At 34.4% G+C, this 26,547-nt stretch overlaps 1 protein-coding gene across 2 annotated transcripts in view; it reads left to right on the top strand.

The window, feature by feature from the left end:
• Positions 1-26,547, top strand: part of ARID4A (AT-rich interaction domain 4A) — a 52,771-nt gene that overhangs the window by 2,074 nt on the left and 24,150 nt on the right. For both annotated transcript variants that reach the window (XM_026670195.2, XM_026670193.2), the window contains exons 2-11: positions 153-220; positions 1,631-1,741; positions 3,034-3,099; positions 4,416-4,506; positions 11,504-11,583; positions 11,669-11,763; positions 13,042-13,174; positions 19,553-19,632; positions 21,456-21,523; positions 22,587-22,756. In XM_026670195.2, the coding sequence (XP_026525980.2) occupies positions 215-220; positions 1,631-1,741; positions 3,034-3,099; positions 4,416-4,506; positions 11,504-11,583; positions 11,669-11,763; positions 13,042-13,174; positions 19,553-19,632; positions 21,456-21,523; positions 22,587-22,756 (900 nt within the window). In that variant the 5' untranslated portion in view covers positions 153-214. The remainder of the gene's footprint in view (positions 1-152; positions 221-1,630; positions 1,742-3,033; positions 3,100-4,415; positions 4,507-11,503; positions 11,584-11,668; positions 11,764-13,041; positions 13,175-19,552; positions 19,633-21,455; positions 21,524-22,586; positions 22,757-26,547) is intronic.

Genomic DNA, 26,547 nt, shown 5'->3' with positions numbered 1-26,547 from the left:
GACTTTTAGGGATTGCTGTTTATAACACCAAAAGTCAGTGTTTTTAATGACTGACTCCAGTTTTCATAGGTGATTCTCTTATTCAGATGTCACTGATCTTTCTTTGAAGTTGATGAATCTGATAACAGTAATCTTTTCCCCTTTGCTTCCAGATTTTCTTCAACTGTGGTACACATAACGCTTTGAGCTGGAATCCCTCAAATAACCTTCAAATATGAAGGTAAATCTCCATGTCTGTTTTGGAGTGTGTGAAAGCTTTCCCTGTCTTACCTTTTCCTCCTTATTTGCTACTTGAGGATGTAATATTTTGCTTACTTTAAAAACAAAAATATGAAAAGGATGTAATTGTGTTCCATACACATCCTGAGTTACTGTGGCAACAACTGAGCTGTCAAAACTTGCAAAATCAGGTAGTAGTCTCTTTCATATTGGACACTGAGTTTTTTCTCTGAAGTTTGTTCTCAGAAATTACTAGATAAGTTGTATCTGGGAAAATGAGTCCTAAAACTTGGAGGACAAAGCTTCCCCTTTGTAAGATAAAAAAATAATTAAAGGAAATGTTCGCATTTGACTAAAGCAATGAGAATTTAAGAATGCAGAAACATGCTGGACTTTGGTTCATTGCACTAGTTTTTCTGTATTTCTGCATTCATCTTCAAAATGTTCAAATTTTGCTGTATTTACAAATTACACATTTAGTAATTTAAAAAGTAGCAGGGCTGAACTTTTAATCATTTATCAAGTTTGTATAGCTGTCTGTCTCATACATATGACTGGGCAGCTTACAATGTTAAAATTGTGTTTTTATTGATACAATACAAAAATAAAAAATATATAACAAAAACTATTAAAAACAATTAAAACTATTTTTTTAAAAACCCAAAGTAGTCGCCAAGAGAACACAGTTAATTTCACCAAGATTACAGCCAGTTTGCAAGCTCTACACCATATTTATGTTATCCACAGGCCAAATTACAAAGCCATGTTTTCAGTTCTTTCAGAATGCCAAATAATGTCAAAGCCAATCTGCTATAGATTATTTGCTTACAGAAGTAGAAAAATAATTTCTACAATATGTTGAAAATGGACTTTTCCTGTTGGGTTGGAGAGAGAAGTAAGACTGTTTATGTTGTAGGTGTGGAGTCAATATCATTCAACATATACAGTTGAAGATGTCAGGTATATAGGTTTTCCCAAAGTGAAAATAGTATTCAGTGTTTATGATTTCTGGCAGAATATTTGTTATTGTAGTATAAATGTTAACTATTGTTTTTTAACAGTATGCTATTCATTCGTTATACATGTTTTAATGACTTCCATCCTGATTGTAGGATCAAGCCTGCAGTCCAGTGCAAATTTACTTAAGCAAATTAGTCTTAAGAAGTGGGGCTTTCTTTTGTATGAGCTAGTAGCATATTTAACATTTCATTACAAATTATGACATAGGTAGTAGTACTGTGTGCTTTGTTTGAGAGATATAAACTTTTGTTTTTAAAAAGATAATTTAGGTCTTTTGATGTGCTCTGTCACTTATGACAAAACTGGAGTGACAGTTCTGAAATCTGAGAAGCATATCTAAACTTTTTTGTCAGTTCAGCTTTTTTAATTGATTTTTCTACTTTTTCTTCAGGCAGCAGATGAGCCTGCCTACCTAACAGTGGGAACTGATGTCAGTGCCAAATATCGGGGTGCTTTCTGTGAGGCAAAAATTAAGACAGTGAAAAGGCTAGTGAAAGTTAAGGTAAGAAGAAATGCTAACAAGAGTTTAAAGACCATTAAGGAACATTCTAATCTTCTTTGTGCAAATTCTGGCAATAAATTTGTCTAGATCTCTCTTGTCTAGTTTAACTGCCATTAGTTTTTCATGGCAGCCAGGTTTTCACATAATTTTCTCTGAAAAACTATTAATCAAACATACAAATAATATGCCCTCATAATTATTGACCTAAGGAAAGACCATCCATGCAGATACAGGTTTACCAAGATATAGGATAGCTCATTACATTTCTGTGGCATGAATTGTCACTTCCTTCCTATACCTCAGTTAATAAATTAATAATTCAATACTTTGAGTATTGAATTTTCCCCTATAGCATTTTCTGACAATTAGACTGAAGCTGACTATTGATATTTAATATTAATTTATGTTTGTTATAAAGAATTAGAAAACTTTGTAAAACACATTAGTTACCTTGAAATTATACATGTATTTCCATATGTATTATAAACATTATGCAGATTCAGAACTCCTAGTTTGTTAATGCGTACAATTGATGCTATCTACAATTTTTCTCAAAGAATGGAAGGCCCAGTTGTTTTACTTGTTCAGTCATTTCATAGGAAAGAATATCTGAATTAATAGTCCACGTGTATTAAATATGAGGTTTTTAAAGATGGTCTGCTAAAATTTTACCTGATTTAGATTTATTTTAGATTAAAATTTTATGCTCGTATTCCTTTAAGTCAGCCTTGTTGAATTCACTAACATTACTTTTGATAGAGACTTATAGTTTGCTCTGTTAGTTTGGCAAAAAATTTGTGGGATACAGTACAGCTGAACTGACAAATTTTGGTTAAGAATGTAACATGCTTTCTCACTTATTTGATAGGCATTCTTATAAGAGTGAAGTGTGTTTTCCCTAATTTGATAGTTTGGCAAACTATTAGATACAACCTACTCATAAACTGTTTAAGCTCCAATGTTACATGGAAGTTTATTTTGTTCATAAATTGACATGCACTCTTATTTGTAAGGAAATTCTAAGTTGCACACTAGTAAAGATGGGTACAGTCTGGTTTTTCTTTCCATGCATTCCTTAAATAGATCTATGTACTTGAAATCTCCTATTGAAAAAAATGAAATTATTTTCAGTCACTTTAGCCTGCAGTGATGGTCATTTTCCCTTTCTTCATTGGTAATGTCCTGTGATCAGATTTCTGCTTTAGACTGGGTTTCAGCAAGTTTAAATTATGCACATAATTTTTAAATATTGTACAAGTATAATTCTTTGAAATTTCTTTCAAAATATTTAGGTGATCTTAAAGCAAGATAATTCAACACAATTGGTGCAAGATGATCAGGTGAAAGGACCTTTGAGGGTATGTATATAACACTTTTTTTCAGTTATACTAATAAGATTTTAAAAATTATATAGGATGACTGAAGTAAAACTATGTAGTTACTGATTTGATATTGGCTCCAAGACACATGCATCTTTTTTCATTCACATCTTGTAAAAGAGAGTATCACTAACTATTTTAGTAACAGGAAAGAAATTACCAATAGAAGAGAACATCATTAAAATATTAGAATTTATTTAGCTGCACATATTCATGTAACAATTTCATTCAGGAGATAATTAATTTCTAAATTCAATAGTATAGCTTCAGTTTTGATAGTATATCACAGCTGTATTGAAATCAAAAGTTTTAAATTCAGCTAGCATTCTTTGGACTGAGGATTTAGGTTGTTTTTTTAATGCTTTACTGTTGCTTTCTACTGATCTAATTTTACCGCTGGGAGACAATTTGAGTATGCTATGAGAAAATAAGCCAATATTTGGAATTAACTCACTGGACTGATTCAAGATTAGATGCAAGATTAATTTGCCAATACTGCTTCTAATGGTACATGAGAGATGATAACATAATAGAGAGGGTAAGATGATTTAACCTATAATTAATAAACTTGATAATATCCTAGATGTGTTGTCCAGAATATATCAGTTCTTTAGCCTTGACTAAATGGGAAGAGATGAGGATAGACATTGATGGACCATATTGATGCAGCTTTCTTGACTATTTTAAGCAGTATGGAGTTCTGCCAGATTGAAAAGTATGTTAAAGTGTGATTCCAAGTTTTAATCTAAGGAAATTGGCAATATAGGTTTGGGCAGTACTTGTGAATGTTGAGGCAGAAGATATCCACCATTTCAGTATATTCCTTGTCAGTTGTGAGGCTGTTTGTTGTACCTGTTACTTTTAGTGAGGTTTTCTTCATATTTATTCTTTGTTCCATTTGTTTCACTGTGCTCCTTAACTCACATTACTAAAGCTTTCAATTCATTTGCATTTCCAGCAATCAAACTGGTGCCATTAGCATAGCACAGGTTGTTAACGTTCCTTTTTCCAAGTTTTAAAATAATGTTCATTTAAAAAAATATCTAGCTTCCCTTGATATATTTTCAGCATATTTATTGAATAAATAAGGAGAAAGTATACAACTTTGTTTCACTTCTTTGCTAACCTGGAGTCAGTCTGTTTTGCCATGTCTTGGCTGTGCTTCCTGTCCTGTATATACTTTTCACATGAACAAAATGCAGTGTTCTCGAATTCCCACTTTGTTAGTGAAATATTTTAATGATGTAAATAAAAAATCTGCAATAGTACATTAAATATAAACATCATGATTTTAGGCTGGTGCAGTTGTTGAAACCAAGATGCCTGATGGAACCTTTCAAGAAGCTATCATCAGTAAATTGACAGATGCCAGCTGGTATACCGTGGGTAAGTATTTTAGTTTTTTATTACTAAAGACTAATTTTCTTGCACTGAGATATATTTGAATTCCTTACCATACAGCTGCACATCTTATTTTCTAATGAGCAATTGCTTTTTATGTTTACTCAGAGACAATCTCTGTGAAAAGCAAATGGTCAAATATGGTGCAGTAGTATATTTGAGAAAGAGGACTTTGGGTTTGTTTAAAGCATTTAATTTCAGGAGAATAAGTGGTGCTATCTTAAAATGCTTTGGACAAAAGAGGCAAGACTCAAATTTTTCATTAAATTTGAAAGTGCCGGCATCATACATTATCAGTAATTGAACAATAAGAATGTATAACATTTTACTGCTGGTCAGGGAATGTTGAAGAAAAATCTGAAGTACTCTATTTTGGGGGGAACTTTTCCTGGGAATGAACTAGTGGTTTTCTGGAAGATAATTCTGTATTGGGAATAGTCTGAAGGGGAAATGGTATGATAGGTTTTATACATGTCTACTATTAATACTGCATTAAACTCCATTGATTAATCACATACATTAAAATTATTTTCTGAATCAAATAAACCTATTATCATTTAAAACATCTTTAATATATACAAAATATTTATAATGGACACAGTGATTCTATCATTAAATTCTTCTGCCTGCTTTCTAAATGCGTACAGAGTTCTTCTGCTGTCATTTAGGCCATTTGTAAATATTAGCAGTGTATAACAGTTGAAAACATAAAGGAATCCTTTCAATATTTTTCCATGTGCAAAAGTGTTTATCTTTTTTTCAAATTTTTATATATCTCTTGGAAGATTTTGTGAAATGAAAGAAACTAATATTAATTTTTTAGTGTTACTAAAATAGAACCTGTTACATTTTTATGTAGAAATACGATAATGTGAAATTGATAACATTCAGGCAAAATATGCAAACATTCAAAAAAACATTTTAATGTTTTTTTTTGTCTTTTTTATATTGATACTCTAGAATCAAAAGAAGTGATACATTTGGTTAGGAGTTTTAGTAACTATGTATATTTCTAGACATTTCAAATAAAACATCGATCTCTGATACACAAGAATTGCTTTCACAATTGTTTGTTGAATATGTGAAGTTTTGATCCCTTTGGCTTAATAGTACTGCCCCTCAGAAATTATTTCAGAAGCTAAAATAGCATTTACAGTAAATATTAATAAAATTATGGAAATCAGCATTGTACCGGTATTTACATGGAAAACTTTCTTGATGTTTTAATAATACAACGAATAGAGTAATCATTGGGTCACAAACATTATCATGCACATTATATTTGGAGAAAATTCACAATCCAGTCTTTTCTATTAATAGTTCTACCTTAAGCATGTCTCCAAGATGTTTTTGTTATCTCACTGAAAAGAAAATTATTCTGAATTTAATATATACCCACTCTTTACAAAAACAGAAATAGGATTGATAGAATTAATTTGACATTATTAATGTATCTTCAGTGATTCTAGCAGGAACTTCCCATTTTAACAGCACAGTACTTTGATTGGGCGAGGGGAGACTGATTTGCTTTAAAGTAGATAATTTTTTCCCCTAGATAGCATGATCAATAGCCAGAGATAGTTGACATTTTAGTAGGAAACATTGTGTTAAATGGAGCAGTGATATGGCTGATTGTTAGACAGCTTTAATTGTATGAAGGCCCTGGGATCATTGCTGACGACTATAGATCATTTTATAGGCAAATAGCATGACAAAAATTTTAAGAGTTTTTGGTTAGCTTTCAACTTAAATGCTGCTTTTGTTCTAAACCCATGTAACTATCTGTCAGCAATTTGTAAAACAATTTTCCTATTCTATGAACACTTTATCTGTAATTTGCATCTTTCACTTCATTTCCTACAAAGTACAGGTGAAACTCAAAAAATTAGACTATCACCTGTAAAAGTTTCCTACAAAGTTTTCTACAAAGTAAACTTTGCATTTTAACTGATATTGATTCCTAGAAAAATACAACAAACATTCTAAAACTGTTTAATGCAAGTGTCATGGCTAGCACTATGGAGATACTCAAATTTAGCCTTTTTGATTGTACAAAAACAATTAAAATTGGCTTTCAGGTGAAAATTTTAATTTGTAAAATTTGTTGTACGGTTGCACTGAGGCCCCCACTTGATTGTGGTTTGTCATATTTGTAATGATATTTGCTACTTACATCCCCATGGCTAAATGCCATGTATCTTTCTTTGCTCAAGGGAGCGGTAATTAAAGTTGCTCACAGCCGATTAGTAGAATTTTGCTACCAAGCCAATGAGTCCAGGGGTCAGAGACAGGCAAGGGATATGTTGTAATTTCTTTTCTTTTTTTCTTTTTGCTCCAAGTTTTTTTTTTTTTGAGCATATAAAAATTCCAATTTCAATAGAACAGTGTGTTGTCTGGGTACAAATATTTTTAGGGTTAGGTTATGTTGTAATTTCTTGATTCAATCAAGCAACATACTGAAGGCCAGCAAGAAACTAATAGGTAGTACGTCATGCTAAAAGTTAGGCCTCTTCACCTTTTCTTGCTAATTTCTATATGCCTCTTTTTTCTTTTCTCCTTTTATTATTACTGTATTTATGATCCTTTTTCTCTTAACTTGCACCATTTCTTCTTTCTTCTAATCTATTTTCATCTTTCTTTCACTTTGCTATAAAATTTCTCATAGCAGGTATTGTTACAGGTAAATTAAGATAGTTAAAAAAGATGTTTAACAATCGTATTTAGACATAAGCCTCTCTGAGCTCTATAGAATTTACCCCATGGATTATGTACGTGGAATTGTATTTTGAGACAAGGAGAATAGATTATATGAATTTGGTCTGTGAACATAGGTACATAAAAACAATGTGGATTAGTACCAATATGTGCATTATTGGATGCAGCTTACATTTGAACTTCACAACATTACCAAAAAACCTCCACATGAAGATTTGAACATTTGTCTTCCAATAATGACATGGGTTTTTTTGGACTACATAATTCTATATGTTTAGTGTATATACATATATATATAGTGCTTACTATTATTTTAGCATATATGGAATTGCAACTCTAAAAAGATGACAGAATTGACAAAAGCCTGAATTTGTATCGCAAACAGAATAATTTTCTGTCCATGTAATATTTTACAATCTGACTGTAGTAATGTCATTCTAATTAGAATACAGCCTTCATTGCATTTGTAGAAAATGGGATTTTTTTGAAACAGAAACATGGATTCAGAAAGGGGGCATCTTACCTCACAGTATTAGGCTATCTCTGGTAGATGGCATCTTGGTTTAAGGAGATTGAGTAGATCATTAAGTTCAGTGTCCAGTCTAAGCTTGCAATCTATTATACTTCACAGCATTTCTTCATAGGTAAAATAAACTTGAGATCTGCCTGGAGCTTTCTGTAGGAACAGGACCGGAGTCTTTAATAATGAGAGGTGGGCAAGTATTAAATATAAGTCCTTCATCTCTCTGTAGGCATAAAGAACTTTTCTTCCTATCAATAAAGCAGCCACTTATTTTACAAGCTAGCGTAGTTACTTCAGAACCTATTACAACTCATTGTTTAATTGCTTCCGGGAGGTGCAATGAATATCAAAAATGATGAGTACCAGAGAATTTTTTCCCATCAGGAATAATATAGTGAGTCATAAGGCAAGTGACACTGACAAGTTCTAGCTGTGTGTCGAGTACCAAACAAATGATGAATACTGGGACAAAATTTTCGCAGCAAAATGCACTGAGTACCAAATTTGATGAGTTTCAAAGCAGTTGAGTACTGTACCAAGGAATTGTATTGCTGACTCTTTATGTGTGTGCATGCACAGTTACTTGTATTGTTGACAATCTCAAGAGAACTGTTGTCTGCACATATGCACATTTATAGTTGGGAACAGCTTTTGAAGTAGCTACCTGAGCTTTGCAAAATATTTAATAACTATTTAAAAGTAGCTGCTTTTTGCTCATGCGTATTATGAAACATCTTTTTAAATGTTTTGCATGGCTCAATTAATAAAAAAATTAATGCCTGGAAAGAAAAGGATCAGTTGTTTTTAGTTCTCTATTTTTTATTCTCCAAGTGCTTCACACTTTGCTTTTACTTTGAATACTTACTTATTTACCTAGTTACTTACTGACTAGGTTGTCCAGCTCAAACTGGAGAGCATACAGTAAATGCAGACAATTTGAGCTATCATGTGTCTTGATATATTTGTGCAATAATTGTGAAAATATTGAAGCCACATTATTAAAACTTATTTTAATAAATATATTTATTGCTAAGACACTACAAATGTTTGTATATGCACTATAACATTGTAAGATAGCAAGACAAGAGTACATTGCTCAGACAGTTCTGGTTTCTGGTATCCTTATTTTAATAGTTTCTTAATGGTATGTTCTTTAAGAACAGCTATATTCTTGAAAAAGGACATGCTCAGGATGGCTTTAATTTAAGGAGATTTAAAACAGGAAGGAATATTTAGTTGAAAGAACCTGACAAAGGCATGATACTATAAAACACGGATAAATACAGCCATGTTTTCAGTACTAAGGAACAGGATTTGATGATAGACAATATTTTGTATTCTATATGTTTTTCAATCTAGTAAATTTAAAAAAAAAATGAAAGCAGAATCTGATATATTTTAGAAAATGTTTGTTTCCTCTTTTCCAGTGTGCTTATGCCTGCTCATTGGAAGGCGTTATTATGTAACTGTGATGGGTTTGTGGCCAATGGTTTATACTAGAAAGTGGCAATAAAAGGAAGGCTCTATGGAATTAATCATAGATAAATTAATCCCGTTTCAGATTTTGAGTTCCAATATATCTTTGACACTGAATATTAGCAGTTGTTCCTGTGGATCATACATATGTTAAATGAGGGTTTGGAGGGGGGGGATGTCCTTAAAGCTTAGTATCTGTGCCATTTATTTCATACAATCATCTAAGTTATGAAATGCCTAAATGAAAGAGTAATTGTCCTTATTCCCATTCCCAAAAGTTCAGACAACTCATTTAGAGAGATAGATTCTAGAAGCATATCATTCTAGGGCTAAATATGTCCTAGGAACTTAAAAGAAAGATTTGAAGATTTCTTTTAAAAAGACGTTGATGCCTATCAGCCTAGAAAATGTTAGGTAAATATTTCTAAAGTTCTGAGGCTCTATTGACACACAGTTATAGTTTTTAAATGGAAAAGATTTAGAACAAGCAAGAATAGCTCTCCTTCAAAATCACTTCCAACGTTGTCCAGGAAATCATAAAGAACCTCAAAGCATCACCTAGGGAACTTCAGGCTATCACATTCCCTATAAAGTATTTATGCTCCCCGCCATCAGAAAATATATTGGGGGGAAAATGGGATTCATGTAAGAGTAAGGCAGAAGCTGTTGTTCACTAGCAGGAAAATTGGAGCTCATCTCAACTTCTTCAGAGTTCTAGACTAATATTCTACAGGTAGATGAGTCAAAAGTGAAAATGTTCAGACTGCATGGGTGTTATTACACTTGGCAAAAATAAATCACTGCATTTCACGATGAGAACTTCATTCAAGATATCAGTCATGGAGGGGACAAGATATTAATCGTGGAGGTTGCCTCAAGGACTCTGACAGTTTTTCCATCAGAAGGAAGAATGAATTCTGCTTTATATTTCAGGATAATTTGAGGCTATTTCTCTGTCAGCTGAAAAATAGGTGGGTCAATGCAACATGACAGATTCTCAAATGTACAAGCAAATAGAATAAATAGAATGGAGCAAGAAGAACATTTTCCCTATTTATGAATGACTAAGTTAAAATCCGGACCTAAATCCCATAGACATTTTTTTATATGAAAAACCTGAAGTAAACAGTTCATGTTAAGAAAGTATTAAGTGTTATTTAGTTGGAGTTGCTAAGTTGAGGAATGGGCCAAAGCTCTTGCACAGCGATAGGAGAAGATTGATCATGAGCTACAGGAATGTTAATTAAAGCTCTGGATTTATTTATGTATTCTTTTTGAACAAGTAATAACATTCAGTGGCAAAGACATGCAAAAATTAAAAAGGGAAAGGAGCAAATAGTTCTTTATTGTATATAGCAGAAAGATATAGTTTGAATTCTGTTCCCTTGTCCATTAAGGAATGGTGATTAGGATTGTATCATTTATATTCCGCTTTTCTAAAACAAATAACAAAAAAAATCCCCTTTAGCATACAAATCAGCAAAATGTAGCAGCACTGTTCATCAGTATGAGAAGAACATATAGAAAATGCTCATCACTGCATATATGCAAGGTCACATATTTATCTTGTTAGTTTTACTATTATCTGCCTCAACCGAGTGTCCTGTGTTGTTTTAAGAATACCGTGAAACATCTTGATTTAGGAAGACTGCTCTTTGTTACTCAAACTTTCACAGAGGGTATGTAAACATATTACAGAATATGATCAGGATTAGAATAATAGCCCTTGAAATCCAGATGTCTTCAATTTTGATTCCATAATTTCAAGCCAATGTGGAAATAAGAGTCCATACGTGTCTGAAGCATTATTTAGTTATTCATTCTCCATCCCTCTCTGTGTAGCACTTCTGTATTGTACCACTACTTCTGTATTGTACTGTGTAGCACTTCTGTATTGTTGTGAAAGAGCAGGATACACTGGAAATACCTTCTTTTAAAGAAAAAGATTATGATTGAGGGTGCCTTTGCTTACAAAAGTCTTACATTTTACACACTTTGATGGTCTAATTCAAAGGTCCTCCAAACTTGGCTACGTTAAGACTTGTGGACTTCAACTCCCAGAATTCTCCAGCCAGCATAGCTGGGAGTTGAAGTCCACAAGTCTTAAAGTTGCCAAGTTTGGGGGGCCCTGGTCTAATTCTTCCATGTATATTGAAAAGAACACTTGAAACAAGGAGTTTTGTTTACTAGGATAATCTATACTTTCTGTTTAGTTTTATTTAGAAAATACTTTACTATTTAGTTAATAATAGTTCTGGCTTTGTTTAGTTTTTGATGACGGTGATGAGAGGACATTGAGACGGACCTCACTGTGTTTGAAGGGGGAGAGGCACTTTGCTGAAAGCGAGGTAGGATTTTACAGTTGTTTTTTAAATGCTATTTCACTTTTTATTTGAAAATCAGCAAACGATCTTTTCTAATTTCCTTCCTTAGACACTTGACCAACTACCACTAACAAATCCAGAGCACTTTGGAACACCTGTAATTGGAAAGAAATCCAACAGAGGAAGAAGGTCGTCTCTTCCTGTGTGAGTAACTTTTACGATGCCACATTTTTGTGTGGGTTTTCTTTTCTTTACCTGGGATGAAATAAAGTAATTATGCATGTCTTATGCAGATACCTTCAGAAATGTACTTGACAATTTGGGGAATTGAACTTTATGTTTTTGCACAATCTGCTGGACTACTTTTTATTGTCATATCTGTCAAATAAAGGAGGAGGGCCAAGTTGGTGCAAACAATAAAGCTACTTGCTTAAAAAGTGCCTACTGATTATAAAACTAGTTGATAGTACTTTGGACTCAGATGAGGAAGTTGAAGCCCTAGGCCAGTTGTTTGCAATCTGTAGAACAGCTCCTGAGGTGATAAAGAAGGAGGGAGCTCAGTGTCAAGTATAGAGGCAGAAGCATGCAGAACCCATGCACTAAGCAACAGAAGATGCCTTTCTGGATTTCTTACAGATTTAGATATCTATGCTAGGGTAACTTAGAAATGCATTTCTAGTGCCCTATTCTGTGAAAGAATTTAAAATGAGATGGAGGACAAAAGCAATCAGAAGGCAGGATTTCCTATAAATATTGCTATTCAGTGTCTGGTAATACAGGAATTATGCAAAAAATGTTATATAGTGCACATTACATATGTAATTGTGATTTTAGCTTTCGTTAGAGCAGGTCTGTGTATTAGTTCTTTATGCATGTTCCTAATTTGTATATTCCATTGTTTTAAAGAGGGGATAAACTTAATGAACAATTTGGGTAGGTAGACATATTCCTGAATGTAACAGTAGGGCAGCCCTTAAATACTCCACCTAAGTAACTTTGAGATGTGTGAACTTCAACTCTGAGAATTCCCTGACAAGTATTCTAGCTGGAGAATTCTGGGAGTTGAAATGTTTTCTACGTTAAAACCTCATACCTCAACATATGGGTAGACACACATAAATTCAGTGGTTCTCATTTCTCATCTCAGTATTTCTTCTCATAAATATTTGTAAATTATCCCTAAGGTGCTTTTTCAAAAGGCAACTGGACTTTCTTGTTCTTTTTCTTGCCTTTTGAAAATGCACTTTTGGGATAATCAATGACCTAGATGATAGAGAATCTCCATTGACATTTGTAAATTAGCATCAGAATGTCTACTGATGTTATTTTTAAACATTCTAGTATTTGCTGAATTGTTCCCACAAAATAAATTTCCAAGAACCTCTGAACTCAACATCCAATAGCTACGATGAAGTTAGTCTCCTTTCAAGTGTTACTTTCACAATCTGACAGTGTACATCTTTATATGCCTAATTCTTTTAGCAATGAAGATGAAAAAGAGGAAGAAACTAGTGAAGAGGAAGAAGAAGATAAGAGACGTCTTAATGATGAATTGCTTGGTAAAATTGTCAGTGTGGTATCCAGTACTGAAAAGGCAGAACGGTATCCAGCTTTGGTAAGTAAGAAGTTTTTTAAGAATGGCATCAAATTATATTTCTCCCCCAAATTCAGGTTATTTGCATCTTGAGAGCACAATGTTTCAGTTTTGTTTGTACTTTATAGCGAAAAAGCCGCTAGCCATTATTTAGAATTTATATAATTTATAGAGTAGCATTATAGTAATAATAATATATTTTCATGTCAGTTGTCTCTGAAAGTATATCAGATTTTTGACTCCTTCCAGTTTTCATTTGAATATATCTATAAATATATTTTAAATATATTCTATATAAATATATATTCTACTAAAGGTGTTGGACTGGCAGCGAAGAGTCCCAGATTTAAATCTTTGCCTCAGAAGCTCATAGGATGACTCTGGACCACCACTCTTCTTCCTTCTAATCTTCCTCATGGGGTTATTGTAGCTAAAATGTGAGGATGGAACTCTGTGATTCTTCTTTGAGCTCCTGCATAGAAAAACAGGATAAAAAATCTAACAAAAAATGGCAATATTCTAAAGAAATCAGTTTTGTATTTCTGATTTATATGCTGTCCATTCTGTTTATATAGTACAGTAAAGCATCCCTATCATCAGTATTAAAACAGGAGTCACATGTGAGATGGGCAGCCATATAAATCCAATAAATGAGTGAGTGAGTGAATGTATGACAATACCAAACAAAGTTGCAGCGATAGGCCTAAATAAATACGTAAATGTTCTAGGAAATGTTTCAAATGGCAATTTTATTTATTCAAATTTGTTATAGCTCCCCAACTCTAGTGGACTGAGTAGTTATACAAAACCAAAAAAATCCATAAAAACAAAGAAAATATACAAGCATACATGCAACCCAGACTAAAACTGTGTTAAAAACAATACAATAAAACAAAATAGCCCTCCCCCAAATACAGGCACAGCTGCCACACCAGGTAAATCTGTACAAAGCATTCCTGGCCACAACTGCCACAATTAAAGCAATAGCTACAAGTGCAGAAGGTCTCTCAGGTTGTTCACCACTCTCAATTGGGGAAGTGCAGCTCCATTAAAAACCAATAATGGTAACATCTCCAACCCCTTGGGCCCAAACAGCCACTGTCACTCAATGTTGTTAAGATTGAGCCAAAGTTTGTTTCATCTCATCCAGATCCAAACAGTCTCCAGACACTGGATCGATATATCAGTAGCTTCACCCCTGCAAACCAGGATTGAGATGCAAAGCTAGGTATCATCAGCATATTAATAATACTGAACTGGTAACTGACCTCTCTCATTGGCTTCATGTAGATCAGTGTTTCTCAACCTTGGCAACTTTAAGATGTATAGAATTCAACTCACAGAATTTCTCAGCCAAGTGTCGAGAAATACTTATTAGATGTGTCTAATCTTAGGAGAGGGAAGAACATTGAGTCCCCAGACATCCCGATGTACAACCACAATTGAGAATGACCTTGAGGGATAAAAAGAAATGTTTCCTATGGTGAAGCCCCCAGTGGCTTAATGCTCAGAGGAGGAAACCTAGAAAGAATCCACCACAATTGAATGAGCTGTTAAAAGTGGTGGTTTTATTTTTATTTCATAATCTTTGACATACAACCATAATTGAGCCCAAAATTTCACTTTTGTTAACTGAGACAGTTGTTAAGTGAGTTTTGCTCCAAATTATAACCTTTCTTGCTATAGGTATTAAGTGAATCACTGCAATTGTTGAGTTATTAACACAGTTGTTAAGTGAATGTGGCTTGTCCATTGAATTTGCTTGTCAAAAGGTTGCAAAAGGTGATCACATGACTCCAAGGCACTGCAACCGTCATAACCACTTGCCAAGCATTAGAATTTTGATCATGTGACCATGGGGATGCTGCAACAGTCATAAGTGTGAAATATGGTCAAAAGTCACTTCTTTCAGAGCTGTTGTAAGGTCAAATGGTCACTAAATGAATGGTTGTAAATTGAAGATTACTTCTAACAATATGTGAGAATGTGAGGGAGAAGAAAAAATGTTTCCTGGGGGAGCCCGCAGTGTCTTAATGCTCAGAGGAAGAAACCTAGAAAGAATCCACTGCATTTGAATGAGCTGTTGAAAGTGGCAGTTTTATTTTTATTTTGTGTAGTGTAGCAAAATACACCATAAAATTCACAGAAACAAATTTAAAATGTGTATCAAAATATAAAACACCAGAGCAGTGAATTATTCTAAGAATGCACAGTATGAGTCATGAAGAAAATTATGAATAAAATTATGTATGAGAAGTTTATTGAAGTGATAAACCTGTGGCTAGATATCTAGATCATTTAGCCATTGGACAGCAGTGCCCTTGAGATGATGTATTTCATACAGAGATCTAGGGAACCTTCTGAGGGGCCATCCCATTGCAATATGCTGTAAAGTTTGTGGGATGTCCTACAGTCACAGTCAACCAACCCCATTTATACCATATTTCCAGTATTGGCACCTGCCACAAATCTGATTGAGGGCTGTCCAGATTTTCCTTAGGAGATCAAAGCCAAAGGGGCATTGTACTGGATCAGGCACTAAATTAGACAGATCTAGATTAGACATTGCCCACTAAAACAATATAGACTAGCCTCCTCATGGTGCTCCCCGGGCAATGTGACTGTCATGGCTAAATAGTCTATACATTCTCCCTGATGGACCTCACCAGGATCTCCCAGCAAGAAGCAGCAGCATGAATACTAAAAAAATGGTGAGAGATTTGTATCTTCAGACTTGCAAGATTCTGTTTATGAAGCTTTACAATAAAGTAGAATTAGCTCTTCTAATTGTATTTCCTATCTGGTTTATCTGGGAGGGCTGATATCCTCAACATAAGGCTCTGGATGTGACCTGTTTCCCCCATCCCCCACCCTGAGCATCAACTAGAACCAACCATTGAGGAAGGGTATGAACCAATGAAGCACAGTGCTACTCCTAAACTCCTGCAGCTAATCCAGAAGGATACTGTGGTTAAAGTGTCAAAAGCTGTTGAGAGATCAAGAAGCACTAGGATGGATGTCCCACTTTCTTTGAAAAGTAATGAACAAGCACAACCCGTGCCCTTCTGCATATCATACCCTGGTTTGAAACCACACTGAAATGGGTCCAACAATAACCTCTTGAGGAAGGGACGTACTACTGTTGGGATCATTCCCCCTCAAATAGGCTGGAAACATTTCAGGAAGCCAACCTGTGATTATGCCTCAGGCTGCTTTAATAATCTAGGAGGAACCAGGATCTAACAAATAAGAGGTTTAGCTAACAGACAGAGGACTTGCCTACTTCTTTGGGTGTAACTCAAAAAATAAGATTCATTCCAGATAACAGCACAAAACTGCCTGAACAACTCGACTAGCGACTCTGATTTGCCTAGTCAAGGTTAATCAAATCTTAATGATTTTTGTCTGCCAGATTAATTGATTATTCCTTACCTAGCCCTGCAGATGATTCTGTGATCCATCTATCACCAATAGATTGACTAACAAAAGTTACTATAAGAGCAGAGAAATAGTGATATTTTGCAGACTTTATATCTATAATGTACATTTGTACTCGTATTCAGTTGGATTCACTCTTTGTCTTTCTCCAGAGACACTCCAGTTTTTGCTTCTGGTGTTTCACCTACTGGAGCTCTTCAGAAAACCAAGGAGCACCCTAGGATTGGTTTACAGAGAGAGTTTGTATAGGAACAATATGGCCCAATCACATGCCTATTATAGGCTATAGCCAAGGCCTCAGCTGACCTGCCAGACAGGTGTTCAAGAAAATCCCCAAGCTCCCTCTGAAAGCCAACAGGGTTCATCAGTCGTGCAAGAAGGGTCAACCAAACTTGCCCCTTCTCTCTCCAGAGGTAGGTGGACCCAAAATGTTAGAGGGCAACCAAAGAGAGTTATGTTCATGGCAATGAATTATTAATAATGTCCTCCAACACAAGATTACAGTGCAACTGCTGTGAGACTTTTTTTCTATAATTCTGACACAAAGGGGAAGAACAACTGCTTCTGTTGGTAACCTAAGAGCATGAATGGGTTATATGGGAGTAAACTGTCTTGTAAATAGCTTGATCTTTCACCAGGTAAAGCATTACATAATATTATGAGCTTCTCAGATTGGAGTCAGAGAATAGTCAGCCTCTATTGAAGCTGTTGAAGATGTGGAATAAGGTGGAAGCTGCAAGAAGTATAAATCAATAGTTGTGTTGCTGCATTCTGAGCCAGTTGCAATTTTTGGACTGCCTTCAGAAGCCATTCCATGAAAAGGTCATTGAATATTATTGAGGTTATCAGTAAACGAGTTATCAATTTTGGATTTGTTTCTTTTAGTAGGGAATGTTATAATAAGCATATTTTAGGGCCCCCAGGATAGTTCCTAAGAAGTTATGCAGAAACTTCCCAATATTATTTTATAGCAGGCTGAATATAGAACACTGGACACTGACAGATCCTTTTAAAAACATGTTCCAACGATTTAGCAAACAAGGTCCATGTTACTGTTTCTATTATTATAATGGAGAACTTACCAAGAAAAAAAAAGTGACAATTGGTAGGGTAGGGGTTTTAAAGACACTTAAAAGCCAAGCAGATGAGAGATTTAATATTTATTTGTTATTTCTTTTATTTGCTAAATTTATTTGCTGCTTTCTTGCACATGCAAATACAAGAACCTTATTTTGCTTTGTGAGGAGGCACACATCAAATACAATCAATGCAATGGAATAGGTAGATAGATTATTGCTTAAAAGGATGAATCCAAGTAGTATTGTTTTAAAAGAATTATACAATTTCCTCACAGTACAACTCAAATGATATTAAGGTACTACTCACTGAAGATTATCTGCTAGATCATCTGCTTGATAAAACTTCCATAGATGTTTCCATCTATGCAATAAGGGAGGAAATCCATAGCTCAGAGGTGGTATTCAGCAGGCTCTGACCAATTTTGGAGAACCGGTAGCGGAAATTTTGAGTAGTTCGGAGAACCGGCAAATACCACCTCTGACTGGAGATTTTACAGTATCCTTCCCCTGCCACGCCCACCAAGCCACGCCCACTGAACCGGTAGTAAAATTTTTTGCCATAGCTGTTTGTCCTTTGCAAATGCCATGGCAAACTCAGTTCCTATGTTAAATTTGGTTGCCTGAATGACTCATTTTAATGACTACTTTTGCATAATATTCATTTATTTACTATTTCTGTCTTAATCAAATGAGAAATTTCTCCAAGATTAAATATTTGTGACGTGTTAATGGCAAAAATAAGCCTGAGAACTATTTCAGTTTAATCATATCATTGTTAAAAATCTTACATGCTTAAATCTTACCTGTATACTACTAAACTTCTTTTGTGTGTTTGTTATCTTCAATTAGCCCAAATGGTACATTGTATCACAAAAATTTTCAAGATATCTCAAATATCTACTAATTTAAACAAGGCATACAAAATCCAGGACCCGTTACAGTATTGTGTAATTGAAATATTAAGGATCCTCACACCAGATGTGGTCATAAAGTTGTGGCTTCTGTAGCATTGCCACAAATGTGTGATCATGATTTCCAACATCCTCTGCCAGCTTCCTACAGTATAAGCGGTCAGTGGGGAAGCTGGCAAGGAGGTCAGAGGTTACTCCTATTTCCACTGGTTGTTGTTTTCCCCACCTGCCCATTGTCATTTTGTTACTCTGATTAGGGAATCGGGAAATATATCCGAAAGAATGACCCAACTAATGGATTGTTTAGTATATTCTAAAGCTAAATAAAGCTCATCTGTTTGGTAGCAACTTTATATAGAAAGGGTGTTGTTGTTGTTTTGGCTAGACTACATATGGATTTGCATCACATCCTGAGATAACTCAGTCCTATCTTGTTACTTCTGATGCTATTCTGCCTTCTCCGCGTTTTTTCATCAAGGGCCATTTTTTCATCAGTGAAATACCTGGCATATCAACCATATCTTTTAGAGAAAGCAATAGAATTTATAATTGACAGTAAGTCTAATAGTGTGGCTAGAATGGATGCTAACTACTCCCCAAATCCCATACCCTTCCTTTAAATACAAGAGACTGGCACTGGATCAGTTTTCATTTTGCTGTTAAATTCATAAGGCTGTGTTTATTGTGTTTATGTAGCAGTAAAGAGTTTCATTTGAGTGTAAATGGTATGATATACATGTCCTAAATTTAATGTTAACTATTATAATTTATTGGATGATCTCTAAAGAGAGGAGAAAAAATTATCTTCCTTCATAGTGATTACTTAAGGTTATATTTTTTCTAGATAATTAAGTGTTGCACCTGGGAGAGGCCATAACATAGTTTGAACCTTGTTTACATAAGCTGTTTTTTTTTACTAATGGAAAATGGAAAACACTGCCCAGTCTAATGTGTTTTATTTGAAACCCCAGGTCTTATCCCCCAGCTGCAGTGATGACATTTTAGTGAAAAAGGACCAGTGTTTAGTTCGTTCTTTTGCAGATTCCAAATTGTAAGTAAATTTTAGACAACATTCCTATATAGAATTTGAGAATTTGTTTGTGTGTGTGTGTGTAGATGATATATTATAAATAATATATATTATAAACATATACTGATTTTTAACTGAGAAGCAGAAACCAGGAAGATGAAACTTAAAGGTATTTAATAGGGAACTATTTATTTACTTTACTTCATTTGAGATGATCCTGCAGCAAGTATAATTATTTTGGAAGTTTTAAATGTTGGTGACAATTAACAATTACATGCTATGTGTAAAATTACAAAGCATGATTGATAAGAAGGGCCACTGTAATTCATTTTTCTTTTCCATTCCAACTAGTGCTCCTTATCTTGCAGTCCAACTGACATTTAAGTCAAAATATATCTCTATAGACCTTGATGGAACCTACATTTTTGGCAATTTGGAAGTATGGCATATGCTTCAGATTAATCTAGCAGAAACACCAGACATATACAATAGATATACATACATTTGAAGATAGCTTGTTATCGACAGTTTTCATATAATGGTCTCTCTATAGACCTTACAGTGTTTTACTACTTTTGCAATCAGCAGATGCAGCAATAATTTTGTCAAGTGAGTTTTTATAAAATTGGAGTTCAAACTTTTGGATATTGGCTTAATCAAAGCCACCAGTAAATCTGTGGTAAAATTGGGATTTGAACCCAAATCTATTTTTGTTGTCTATTCTTTCAGAGCCTGACCTAATGCTGTCTTACAAGGAAGGCAAACCAAACTAGTAAAATTTAAAGATATTTATTTTAATATATTTGTATGACTTTCCATCTTTAAACAACTCTGGGCTCACAGCAATAAAACCATAGGAAAACTAAATAAAAAAATGTTTCCTCAATCAGGGGATTCCAACAACTCTCTACAGTGTCCACAACTCTACCTCAGTGTTTGGGTAATGAGCCAGATTAAGTGGCCTTACAAGAAGACCCAAGGGGTTGGGGGCTTTCTGGATTGCTGTGGCAAATATATAAGGTAGGGACAATCATGGAAAAGCAGTGACATTGCTTTAGTTATGTATTGGTTAGCTTGTATCACAATTCAATCACACTCTAAGCAGCTTACAAGGACCAGATAAATAATGGCTAAACATGAACAAACAAGATCAGGAGAATACATGATGCCCATGAAAGAGGAAAATACTGTAGGTTCAAACAACATTGCGAAAAATGTCCCATGTGATGTGAGTGTAGCCACCTCTACACTTATTCATCATCAGCCCTGATTATTAATAAATTCCATTAATCAATTCATTTTTAACCATATTTCTATGTTGCTGCAGTTGAAATCTCAGCTTCTGTAGAAAGGGTACAAGTTTATACATGGTTAAAAAAGCAAGCTCTTAAAAGGTACAAAAGTAAAAATGACCAAAAGAAAATAAAGATAAATGAGAATGAGATGGACACATTCACATCAAGGGAAATTGCTCTGGAACATTCTTCAAGAATTTCTGAAAGAAAAGCGCAAGCAGCTTGATCTTCATGGGGAGGCTGTTCCACAGCATCAGGGCTGCTGTAGTTCCCTGAGCCTGCCCAGTTTCTTCCTGGTCAAGGTAATCAGTTGGGCCAGTATTGATGGGACCAGATATTAATTAAAACATTTTGGTAGATGCCAAACTTAATCTTTCAAAACATGTGATAACATAACCTTACTAAATGTTAAACATTGAAACAACATTTCTTCATAGAGCAGACAAATTTTTGCATTGACAATACAAGTAGCAGCATTAAAGGAAAGAGAAATAGAAATTAATCAACTTTTTAGGACAAACGTAATGTAAATTATTAATTTTATTGCAGTTATTCGGTAGCAAGAAAGGACGTTGAAGAATTAGATTTTAGAAACTCAGAGCTGCCTTCTAATAAAGGTAAATGTTAACATTTGTTAATTAGATTATTAACAAGTTAATTTATTGTGCTATATATATTTAATTGCCATATTATGTTTTTAACATGAAAGAAAGATGCAATTGAAAGTAATGCCTAATGGTTGTTGACAGCCTTGTTTGTGCCTTATTCAATTCTGACTCCAAGAAGCAAAATCACTGAAGCACAAAATTCTGAAATATAGTTACGTATTTCACATTTATCATAACAAAATGATAGGTGGTATTCATCAGGTTCTGACCAGTTCTGGAGAACCGGTAGAAGAAATTTTGAATAGTTCAGAGAACCGGCAAATACCACCTCTGACTGGCCCCACCCCCATCTATTCTCTGCCTCCTAAGTCCCAGCTGATCGGCTGGGACTTCTTTTGTTGCCCTGCATAGGAGAACAGAGCTGGAAAGCAGGTTAGTGGGGTGGGAATGGAGATTCTTCCCCTGCCACGCCCACCAAGCTATGCCCACAGAACCGGTAGTAAAAAAATTTGAATCCCATCACTTGTCACCACTGACATATATGTCATTTTACACAAGAATATGTAATCACTATTTCACAGGTGTTTTATAAAGAAAGCTTACTTAACAAGCTGTAGCAGCTTTGTTTTGCCACAGGCATTGAATATTGCCACATTATATGTTCAGAGAGGCAAAAGTTATGATGGGCTGATAGCCTTGATAGTCCAACATCCAGACATCTTGCAACAGTCAGTGAATGATAATTTTCACTGGCCCTGCCATAAAATACATCAGTAACAAATGAACGTTTGTTCATTTTATTGGGGTAATTTAATGTAATTAATTTTCTCTAAGATTAAACATCTGGAATTAGTGGCAACAATAAGCCTGAGAAATGTATCAAATTAATCATATAGTTGTTAAAATCTTACGTGCTTAAATCTCACATCTTCTAGAGGTAAATAAAATTCAGCCCTGAATTTTATTTACAATCTGAAATCAAAAATGGCTAGCAGAGAAGCAGAGTTAGTAGTGATTTGCAATGATTATGTAATTTATTCCGATTACCTTGATGGATAATTTTCCTCCCAAGGGGTACAAGAGGCAAGCTCATTCTTCCTTTGGAAAACCATTCCTTCTAATTGGAAGATGGACATGCGTGAAATCTTGGAATCCTCCAGCAGCGATGAAGAAGATGGAGGAGAGACAGGAAGTAATGATGATGAAGAAGAAAAAGGAGAACAAAAAGAGGAAGAAGTAGTGGTAAGCATATTAGCAATTTTGTTTGATATGTCTTAACCAAATATATAGCCATTGTTATTTGTTTCTTATATAATATTGCTCCTCAAATGATTACTTCAAAAGTAGGCTTCAACAGGCTTCGCTTTCTTCAATCTGGCATTATCCAGAACATCTAGAAATCCCATGTGCCTCAAAACTCTAGAAATTTTAATACGATGCAACTGGAGGATATCGAGTTGAGGGAAGTTGAGGGCCTGTTTTCAAAAGGCAAGGTTGATGGTACATACTTCCTGATTTCTCCTATTTAACTTTTTCTGCAAGTTTACAGTCACCAGGAATTTAAATTATCATAGAAAGCTTGATATAAGCATTTGAGCTTGGACTCCTAATTTAGATTCTTTTCTAAGAAGTAATTTTGGAAGCTTGCTTGTTACCAATAATCCATTGTTGCCCTGAATTCCTTTATGTATCTATAACTAACTAGTGAATTATAGAAATAGGAAAAACCTCCAGATTCTTCTATCACTACTCAATTTGAGGAGCTTGGCACCTTCTGAAAAAGACAATTTTTTGTGCAGTAACAGTGAAAGACATAAGATCAGAGATATTTTAATAAACCCTGTAAAGAAGAAATGCTGTGTTTCCAGTACTAACCAAAAAGTATGATTATGTGCCTCAAATGAGGTTAATAAAAGGATAAGAAACAAGAAACATTCAATCTAGGATCTTAAATACCTTTCTGAGAACTACAGAAATATTCTACAGAAAACTACAGAAGATACCAGGGCTGTACAATGCTTCGTATTTGATTCTAAAAAGGTGCTTCAGATTTCATGGGGGCACAAATATATCTGCATTCCGTTTTCTAATTGGGGGTAAGAGTATATTGTATATAACTCAGATAGCTGTGAGGGTCTTGGGTGCTCTCTGAACTTGGTTACTTGCTTACAGATGTTTCATTATCCAACTAAGTAATACCATCAGTGCCATTAATCAGTGCACTGGTTAACAAGTTGGGTAATGAAACATTTGCAAGCAAACAACCAGCTCAGAGAACATGAAGGACTCTACAGTCCAAATAGTGGAACCAAGCAAATCAACCAACAAAGCTCACTTAACTTCCTGGCCCCAAACTCTGAAAGAATAGCCAGAGCTTTAATGAAAGCCAACAAAATAAGAGCTGTTTGGATTTCCTGGGAGTTGCTGTTCCATAGGGCAAATACTGCATTAGAGAAAGCATGACTACTAGGTCTCACAAGATGAGTTGAATACATGGGACCTAGAATATGTGTAGCCTCCTGATTCTTGTGGCATGTGTATCAAATAATTTGGCCCTGGGTCTTGCAGTATAGGCAAGATTGTCCTGCCTTAAAAGATTTGCAAGGCCCATATTGTACATCATAAAGTTGCTGACTGTGATACAATTTAAACATGGTATTTTAAAATTGTGTACAGAGTGAAAATATGAACTAACATAAATCTTACAATAATTAAATCTGAAATTTCTTTATCTGAGGGCATTTTGAGAGAAGAGAGCAAGGCAGTGTGTTCAATATCCTTAATTTCATTAATTTTTACACCAAGAATTAAGTATTTTCCCTATAGTGCACTTCTTTTATCTGAGTAGGTTCTGTATTTACTAATTTTTATATTTGACTATGTAATCTGTCAGCTTTAAGACACAATAGGCAAAACAATGTGATTTTTCTTAATACAGTTTCTGGGAGTCAATAATTCAACTTCATGAAATGTATATTCTCCTAGATCTTTTTTTCATTTTGCATTCATGATTCTGGCTTTGTACATTTAAATAATACTACTTGAATTTTTCCAGTTTTTCTTATTAAAGAAAAATGTACCATAATTTTTATGCATAATATCTTGGTGAAGAAGTATGATTCTTTTGATTTTCTCTAGACGTTTAACCTGTTTATTATTTTTCATAGCTGGATTCTTTTCACTATACAGTAGTATGAAAAGTAATTTTGCCAAATATAATTTCATTATTTTTCTCTCTCCTATTTTGAGGAACCCTTTCTTAGGTACTGACTGATCTTGCCAGGATTTTAATGCCTAGTAGGCTTAGGTCTAGTTAAAATAACAAATTATTAGTATTAGTATTATAACTTTGTCTCATTCTTTTTAAAAACATCCCAGAAAGTGTCAGCTCCTCAGTACTGCTTCAGTTCTGTTGCTAGGAAAACTTCATGAGCAAATTTAATGAAATTAGAAGCTGTAGGACCTGACTTTGGAAAGGAGAGTTTACTTTTTTTAAAGGTCAAAAGACAGAGGCCTCTGAAGAAAAAATATTCATTGTAATAGATGAAGAACCTATAGTATGAAGACTGTAACAAGTTATATAGTATGAACATGACTCTAGTATCATTTGTGCCAAAATGTCACATTGCCATATCTTCTACTACAGCAAGGGGCTGAAAATATTGAAATGGATATATGGTAACCTGACTTCTTTTTTTGGACAGTTGGTCACTGATTAGGAAAATGATGTGGGGTTTTTTGTGTTGTAACCCAATGGAGTGTTGTCTGAGTGTTGAAATTTTTTACCACAAAGGATCAAGGCATATTCTTCCATGCCTGCCTTCTTAGAAATGCAGAACTACTTATTGGAGGAAGAAACCAAGAAGTCCTGTTATTGATCAACATCACCATCACAAATTTTATATATAGTACTGTACAGTCTACATCATTTGGAAAGCCGCATTATTAATTGCATACAATTAATTACATTAAGAAATTGTTGTATGTGGCAAGCCAGCATTTGCTCAAATATATTTTGATTGAGAGAGCAAATAAGAATTACTGGTTCAGATGACAACCAGTTAAATATACCTTGAGTGAATATATTCACAGTTTATTAGCCATGTTTGCTAAACATACTAATTAGCAGGATGGACCAATGGACTGCTAAATTGTAATCTAAACTGAATATGTTCACTGTGTTAATATTCTATATGTTAGGTATACAAGTTTTTAGAAGAAAATAGCATCAATTACTTCCTAAAGGTAATACAAAGTGTGCTACACACATAGGATAAATAGTACATTTTTTTAAAAAAAACTCACATTGATCATTCTAATTCAAAACTCACCTGGCCATAATGTATTTGAGAGCTTATGTCTTATCCTCAGCACCTTCATATGGAAGATGAGATCAAATTACTTGCTTTCATATTAATATTTAGTATTCAGAAAACAGATTTTACTCTCTATAACCATGACTACAGAATGAACTTCTGATTTAAAAAGGAGAACTGCTGTGGTGCCTTCTTAATCTCCCGAATCCTGAGTTTAAAGTGCGAGATCTGATCACTACTGGTTAAATGTAAACTCCTTCCATTTCTGGCAAAGTAATAGGGCTTCTGAAAAGCTTTTAAATCCCAATTTAAAAGTGACTTTTGATTCCTCTGATTTGTGGTAGTCAGCAAAGCTTTATTATTTCTATGCTTGTTTCTAGTGTGTCACCTCCCCCTCCCAAAACGCCTCCCATGATATTTCAAGGCACCTGGCAGGTGAACATTATTGTATTCCATTTCCTTCTTTACACCATATAGTTTATCTAATCCTGTATAGATATGTTTTGGGACTGGAACTTCTAGGATGAGGTGAAGAATTATGTGAATAACTGTTGCAATCCATCCTGAGAAGTATCTGGAAAATCTGCTCTCTACATCCTTTTTGAATTTGTAATGCATATAGGGAGGGAAACTATATATGATGTTAATTTTTCAGTACTTGCTCTTCTAAGTGAAGAAATTGTGAGTGGATTATTAGAGCAGTGGTTCTCAACCTCA

Source organism: Notechis scutatus, chromosome 1, assembly GCF_049901735.1.
Source record: "Notechis scutatus isolate UNSWTSFEM ecotype Mainland chromosome 1, rNotScu1.2, whole genome shotgun sequence".
NCBI classification, from domain to species: domain Eukaryota; kingdom Metazoa; phylum Chordata; class Lepidosauria; order Squamata; family Elapidae; genus Notechis; species Notechis scutatus.
The sequence above is the reverse complement of the archived record's forward strand: the minus strand, read 5'-3'. Positions and strand labels throughout refer to the sequence as shown.